The sequence below is a fragment of the Salvia hispanica genome, chromosome 3 (genome assembly GCF_023119035.1).
Source record: "Salvia hispanica cultivar TCC Black 2014 chromosome 3, UniMelb_Shisp_WGS_1.0, whole genome shotgun sequence".
Taxonomy (NCBI): domain Eukaryota; kingdom Viridiplantae; phylum Streptophyta; class Magnoliopsida; order Lamiales; family Lamiaceae; genus Salvia; species Salvia hispanica.
In genome coordinates this window covers 37,039,357-37,047,360 of record NC_062967.1, presented here as the reverse complement: position 1 = coordinate 37,047,360, position 8,004 = coordinate 37,039,357, and the positions used below count along the sequence as shown (strand labels likewise).

The following is an 8,004-nucleotide window of genomic DNA, read 5'->3' as shown; positions in this document are numbered from 1 at the left end:
TTGATAGTAACAAACTTGCTGTTAACTATGCTAAATCTTAGCAGAAATTCATCCAACGAAGGTGTTTATCGGATTAAGCTCTTTTGAAAAAGTATTTGTCAAAATAAGCTCAAACACAACTTATACAGTAAAAATTAGAGCTTACAAGCTCCAAAAAACAAGTTCTTGAATCTCAATTTGTTTTTCATAATCTTATACTCCCTCTGTCGCCATTACTTGTTCCATTTTTCATTTCGGAATGTCCTTCATTATATATCTTGTTTCACTTTTACCATATTTAAGTAAACATGTCCCACACTTTAACTCTCTTCACTTTTAACTTCACTTCACTATTTTACCATTTCACAGTTTAAGTATCAAACAGACCCTTATCATATAAGCTCGATTATCCAAACACTTCAACAGCTCGCAAACTCACAAAAACATTAGCTCTCTAAAATAAGCTTAAACAATCAATCCCTATTTCAAGAGCAACAGACAGCCAAGAAATTTCAACAACCACAGCGATTCACTAAATTTAGCATCATTTCATCAAGGGCAAAACCAAAATGTGCAGCAAAGCATCAAATCATCAATCATTCGCCCAAATTCATAACAAAAGGGGCTAATCAAAATAGGGCAAAGTGAGATGGAATTGCGTACAATCACGCTGAAGCTGTAAAATATAAAAGATAAAAAGCTCCATAATCGTAGAGAATAAAAGAGATGAAGATTAAAAATGTAAATCTGTATTTTTACTTGATGGATAAGAAACGAGATACAAAAGCTACTTTATACTCTTAGCTCGAGTGTAGATCAGTGCATGTACACTTGCACATACACAATTATTTCTCATAACAAAGGTACTAACTAACTCTCATCTAGAAGCTTCCTTATTCTTATGAACCACGTCACCACATTTTGTATGTACACATCTAATCCAAGCAGCAATCTTCCTTGTTCCATAATAGTTTTCAACATCCCCCCTCAAGATGGACTATACAAACTCTTGAAGTCCATCTTGCTCAAGATCTCATGAAAGGCCGTTGCTCCTAATGGTTTAGTAAATATGTCAGCCAGTTGAAGATTGTTCCTGATATGCATAGGCTTGATCACACCCTCCAAGTATTTTTCTCTCACTGTATGGCAATCCACCTCTATATGCTTAGTTCGCTCGTGGAAGACTGGGTTGGAGCATATGTGAACTGCTGCTTGGCTGTCACAGTAGAGTGGCACAGATTTTCTCATTTTTATGCCAAAATCTTCAAGTAATGCAAGCGCCCAAACAACTTCACAACTTGCCTGAGCCATTGCTCTATATTCTGCCTCAGCCGATGATCTGGATATTGTGGGCTGCTTCTTTGCCCTCCATGATATCAAGGATGTCCCAAGGAAAAGGCAAAATCCAGTCATGGATTTTCTTGTATCCGGACAAGTAGCCCAGTCTGCATCAGAGAAAATACTTAGACTTGGTTCTGCTTTTCTTGAGTAACAGAGGCCATGGCCAGGTGTTCCTTTGATGTATTTGAGTACCCTCTCAGCAGCTGCCCAATGTTCATTACAGGGCTTAGACACATACTGACTGAGTTTGTGCACAGCAAATGTGACATCAGGTCTTCAAACACAGCTGTCATAAGAACTATGAATCGGAGGTAGCTTGGAGATAGTCTTGAGAGATTGAGATAGGAGGAAATTGGGTATTTGGAGGAGGAAGGGGCTGAATTACAGATATAGTCTGTTAAGTGAATTGGAGGTATAACAACTCTACCTGATCTGGTGGTGGTAGGCATGGTGTTTTCTGGAGCTGAGTCAGGATGAGAGGATGTGGATGGGATAGTGGTGGTGTCAGGAGGTAAGGGAGGTGAGTCTGAGATGGGAGTGTTGGCATGGTCAATATGTAGTGTGGCTGAAGAAGAGGTTACGGGAAAAGTGGCTGGTGGGAGATGAGAGAAAGGAAAAACAGATTCATGGAAGACAACATTTCTGGTAATGATTTCCTGCATGTTGTCAAGGTCAAGAACTTTATATCCCTTATATCCAGTGGGATAGCCAAGAAAAATACACTTGGAAGCCCTTGGAGAAAATTTATCTCTGCCTCGTTGTAAGGTGGAGGCATAGCATAAGCAACCAAAAACTTTCATATGGGAGTAAGATGGTGGTTTATTGAAAAGAATATGGAAGGGAGTGGTTTGATCAGGTAGGACAGAGGAGGGTGTTCTGTTAATCAAGTATGCTGCGGTAAGGATGCAATCACCCCAGTATTGTTCAGGAAGATGAGATTGAAATAGAAGGCTCCGAGCCACATTTAGGAGGTGTTGGTGTTTCCTCTCAACTCTTGCATTTTGCTGGGGTGTCTCTACACATGAGTGCTGCACCACAGTGCCAAAAGCACTATAAAGAGAAGTAATGTTGAACTCAGGTGCATTATCAGTCCTGATCATCTTGATTTTTCTCGAGAATTGAGTTTGGACAGTATTAAAGAATTGCACCATAATGTCTCTCACATCAGACTTGAATTTCATTAAGAATGTCCACACAAATCTGGACTTATCATCAACTATTGTCAGAAAATAGTGAAAACCATGGGAAGTAGCTGGAGAGAAAGGTACATCACAGTGGATGAGATCAAAGATGTTTGCAGAAACAGAATCAGAGTGAGGAAAGGATAGATGCTTTTGTTTAGCTAAAGGACAAATTTCACAAAGAGAAGGAGTTCTATTAGACAACTGCAGTACATCAGAGATGCATTTGAGTTTACTGAAAGAGGGATGACCTAGCCTCATATGCCAAACATCAACAGAAACAGCATTAACTACATTATCAGAATGGGAAATTTGCTCAATAGTAGAAGTAGCAGGGATATTACCAGAATCTAAATGCAAAATATAAAGATTTCCAAAGCGGCTACCCTTCCCAATCAAAGTCCCTTCCTGAATAAGGAGAGAATTATGAGTAAAATTAACTGTGCAGGCTAGGGAACTTGTTAGAGAACTGACAGAGATTAGATTGAAAGTGAAAGAGGGAACACAGAGAACTGAAGTGAGAGTGATGGTAGGAGTCAAGTGAATTGTCCCAATATGAGTTACTATAGCTGTCCCCCCATTGGGTAAGTTCACAGAAGCATCACTAACAGGAGATGAAGTATGGAATAATGACAAGTTACAACAGACGTGATGTGTTGCACCAGTGTCAATAATCCAAGAGGGTGAGCAATTTACAGAGGCAATAAAGGGTGAAAAAGAGATTGTACCAGTGAAGTGTGGTTGCTGAGAGGATGAAGGAGCAGAGGTAGGAGGAGTATGAGTGAGTGCGGCAGAAATAGGCTCAGATGAAGAAGCTTGAGATGCATGAGGAGATGTGTTAAGCTGTGTCTGCAAGAAACTCATCATTTTCTGACACTGTTCAAGCATGGCAATAGCAGAATTAGATGAGATGCCAGTGATAGGAGCTGTAGCAGGAGCATCAGATGCCTTCTCAACTGCATCTGCAAAGTTATCATCAATCATGTTTACTGAACCAGACTGGGAGTAGTCCCTGGATTTGGGAACAAATTTCCCTCTCCCTCTGCCAAAACCAGGAGGGAAACCATGTAGAGCAAAACACTTATCAATAGTGTGATTAGGCTTCCCACAATGAGAGCATTTCCTCTCCCTGCCAAATGAAGAGGAAGCAGCATTCGCTGCAAAAAGCTGTTCACTAGAAACAGGAATGGTCGGAGAAACCACAGATGAAGGAGGACCACCAATATTTCTCTGTCGCTCCTCCTGCAGTACCATAGAGAAGACCTTGGATAGAGTAGGCATGGGAATCATGGATAATATTGTAGATCTGATGTGGGAGAAGTTTGGGCTCAAGCCAATAAGGAACTGCATAGTGCACTCTTTCTCCTGATGAGAGTGCCACCTCCTAGCGCTATCACAATGGCAGGTGTTGCAGGTGCACCAAGCAACCGGCTGAGAGTGAAGAAATTCATCCCAAAGAACCCTGAGATTGGTGAAGTAGGAGTTAACATCAGAAGAACCTTGAGTTAAGTTCATGATCTGCTGCCTAAGCTGATAACCATGGGCAGAATCAGATTGAGAAAATCGATCGCGAAGATCGTTCCAGATTTCAAAGGCATCGTCCAAAAACATAACACTCGAACGGATCTGGGGAGAAATAGAATTTCTCAGCCAGGAGACTACCATGCTGTTACAGCGTATCCAGGCGGGAAGCAACAAATGATCTTCATCCGGGCGAAGAAGAGTGCCATTGATGAAGGGCATCTTGTTCTTAGCTAGGAGAGCAGTAGTAACAGATCTACTCCAGTTAATGAAGTTAGATCCGGTGAAAATCTCAGGAACCAGCTGAGCTCCAGGATTGTCGCTGGGATGCAAGTAATATGGGCTGGAGACATCCTCAAATTGATTGGGGTAGATGATTTCGCGACGCGGCGGTATTGTGAGGAGAAAAGGGAAAAACGAAGGAAGAAAACATAGGATTGAAGCCAAAATCAGGCGCGGAAGCATGAACTGTCACTGATACCATGTAAAATATAAAAGATAAAAAGCTCCATAATCGTGGAGAATAAAAGAGATGAAGATTAAAAATGTAAATCTGTATTTTTACTTGATGGATAAGAAACGAGATACAAAAGCTACTTTATACTCTTAGCTCGAGTGTAGATCAGTGCATGTACACTTGCACATACACAATTATTTCTCATAACAAAGGTACTAACTAACTCTCGTCTAGAAGCTTCCTTATTCTTATGAACCACGTCACCACATTTTGTATGTACACATCTAATCCAAGCAGCAATCTTCCTTGTTCCATAATAGTTTTCAACAGAAGCCAGCGACGCCAGTAAAGGAAATGGCTATGGCGGTGCTGGAGAGAGCGAGTTCTCCTAAATGGCCGACCATCATCAATGAAATTACTGTGACCAAGAAGAACGATAGAGTTACAGCCGCCATCGGCGCTGCTAAATAGCACAATTTCTTCGCCTCCTCCCATATCTCTCTCCACCTTCTCCCTCTCACCGTCGACCTCTCCTTCACCTTCAGCAACCCCTCATCCATCTCTCTCTATTCAGTTTGAGCAGTGGAATTAGAGTAACAAACGGTGCCGTTTTGGCGCCACTAACACATTAGAATTCCGCGGTTTTTCTCAACGAGAAATTATTTTAGTAACTTACCATTTTTCATTTAATCTGTTCACTAATACTAATATCCTAATATTAATTGAGTTTAGAGTTTTGATTTTATAAATTTCATCATTTTAATTTTTAACTATACAAAATTTATTTTCTTTATATTTTTTTTTATTTTGAAACGTTACTCAATTAATAATTATATATTCTGAACTTATTTATATACTTCATCCGTCCACCGTTAATTTGCACACTTTGACGCCATGGATTTTAAGCAATGATATGGAAAGTGAGCTGAAAAAAATATTGAAATGTGAGTCCTGCTTTTGTATATTAGTAGTTTAATAAAAGTAATAAAATGTTAGTGAGAATGAGTGAGTAGAATGTGAGGTCCATTACCCAAAAATTGTAAAAAGTATGAGTGGCAAGTATTCAAAGACGGACTAAAAAGGAAACTAGTGGCATGTAATGACAGATGGAGGAAGTAGTATTTTTAAAGCTATATAGTTAATATTTTTTTCTTATTTTTTTTATAAAATATAGATTTATTATCTCAATTCACTATAACATGCAACAAATTAAATTTTAAAATATAGTGATATAAATTGAGTTTATGTTTTTTGTTTTGAGAAATTTAACTTTTAGTTATTTACTTTTTAAAGTTTTATTTTTTTTTAAATTTAAAATTTTAATACTCTATAAGGAGAAAGTATGTGAAAAGTTGCAGAATATATACCTTTTAAGAAAAAAGTGCAAATAAAAATATAAAGAAAAATTAAGAGAAAATGAAAAAAATACGTGCAAGGGAAAGACTAACCGAATTGAAGGACTAAATTTATAAACAAAACAATATTTATTATATGGAAAAAACAATGCGTATCTAAATCTTGGTAATCCCAATTTGATATAAATCTATTTTGGTGCTTTGATACAAATCTTTGTTCTAATTTTCATTCTTTTAAAATCCCACTACGTAAAGAGAAAATCCTATAAATCTTGTCAATGCAGAATCCCAGTCCGATTAGGAAGACTAGCCTAATCTTCCTAAAATAATAATACAATCAACTAGCAATTTCTCTAGGTAAAAATTAAAAAATAGTCATTTTATTCTTAGTCCCAATTTCCTTGAAAAATATACCGCCTACATATCCAACTTTATTTGTATATCTTTTTGCTGGTATTTTAGCCTTTATGGAGTATAGCTAAAGTTAGGGTTAGGATATGGGATAGGATTAGGATTTATTTTGGCCTATAAATATGGCCTTGTTTTCTATGCGCAAGTAGTTTTCGTCTTTCATAATTTGCATCATTAATTTCTGTATATCAAATATCCCATTGTCCGCTCGCTTTAGTTAATCATCGTATGTTTGGTCTTGCTGTAAACACGATTAGGGTTTTAATGCCTCTGCACGAAATCTGATAGTATTATGATAATAATGAAGAAAGATTTGTATCTACCGCAAGATATATGGAGACAGATCCTAGGGAGACTACCGATTGAAAGCATTCCGAGATGCAAGTATGTTTGTAAATCATGGCGTGATAGCGATATGATAGAAGGAAAAGAGGGTGAGTTTGTCACATTGTATACTCCAAAACCAGGCATGGCCTTCGCTCATCCGAAAATGGGGTATGCGGTATGCGATGAGGCCTTGCGGACACTTTTCCGATTCGGCTTGCCTCCTCCTCACGACCTATATTCAACTCCCGATCACCACCGTATTGTAATTGGTTCAGTTAACAGTTTGATTTTGGTGTGGGATGGATTGGATGCTTCTAATCATTGCCTTTTCATACTCAATCCAATCACTCATGAGTATATTGAGCTTCCTACTCTGCCGGCACGTAGGTGCGTATTTGGGTTTGGAGTGAGCAAATTAAGTGGGCAATATAAGATTATATGTGGTGATGAATCTAGGTTTTGTCACATATACAGTCTAGGTAGAGGAGAAGGGTTGTGGAGAAGCATCCCAGCGTCGTCAACAACTAAACTGCCTTACTGCGGAGTGGCAAGACCACCATATAGCGTGCCTTATGATTATGCTTTATTTTTGAACGGAAATATTCACTGGCTTGCAACAAATTTTGAGAATAATCTTTTGGTCTCCTGCCTTGATCTTGAAACCGAGTTATTTACATGTTTTTCTCTTCCTCCATGTGAAGGCGGCGAATATATGCTTGGTTTATATAGTGGATATCAGCTATGTATTTTGGAAGATCGGTTGTGTTTATGCGACAACATTACAAATCTTTTTCGTGTTGTTATTTGGATGATGGAAAACTACGGAGATACAAATTCGTGGGTAATGGAATATACCTTCGACTCACCAGCAAAAACAATCAGTCCAATTTTTTTCCCACTCAAGATTTTGGCAGATGGTGACCTATTGTACGCATTTAAAGATCGACTATCTATCTACTCCAAAAACACAAGAGCTTTTAAGCCATATGGTCGTCTTCGACATTCTGGGTATTCTAATTTGTTCAACACGGTTACTTTTACTCCAAGCTTTTGTTCGCTCAAGACCATGGGGATTCATAATGTTCAATCGTTAAGGTTTTATTAAGCACAACATATATACATATGTACTTTTATTGATTTTTGCGCATGTCGTACACTTTTTAAGTGTAGTTGAACTCATAGATGTTTTATTTACCTTTGCAGTCAATGTGTCAATGATTTATTTTGTGTTTCAAATACTTCAACAAAAACTGTACTTGCTGTCATTACACGTTACTCACTGTCATTACACGCTATAAGGCACTTCTAAACCCTAAACTGCACTAGCTAAAGGTGGCATTATATATAAAGTGTATATGTAATCAACATATTCATCTTGATACACTAGACAGAACATATTCCATAAACAAAACAATAACAAGAACAAAAACCA

The 8,004-nt window shown here is 38.1% G+C and overlaps 2 protein-coding genes across 2 annotated transcripts in view; one reads left to right on the top strand and one right to left on the bottom strand.

Moving 5' to 3' along the window:
• LOC125216735 (protein DETOXIFICATION 14-like) overlaps window positions 1-5,019 on the bottom strand; it is a 10,505-nt gene extending 5,486 nt beyond the window's left edge. Inside the window, exons 1-2 of the mRNA XM_048118501.1 lie at window positions 4,814-5,019; window positions 643-656 (exon numbers count right to left, since the gene is read on the bottom strand). Coding sequence (XP_047974458.1) covers window positions 643-656; window positions 4,814-4,934 — 135 coding nt within the window. The 5' untranslated portion in view covers window positions 4,935-5,019. The remainder of the gene's footprint in view (window positions 1-642; window positions 657-4,813) is intronic.
• Window positions 5,020-6,546: 1,527 nt separating this feature from the next.
• On the top strand, window positions 6,547-7,677 carry LOC125210043 (F-box protein At3g07870-like). The gene has a single exon (XM_048109617.1). The coding sequence runs from the start codon at window positions 6,547-6,549 to the stop codon at window positions 7,675-7,677; it is 1,131 nt and encodes a 376-aa protein (XP_047965574.1).
• The last annotated feature ends 327 nt before the right edge of the window (window positions 7,678-8,004 follow it).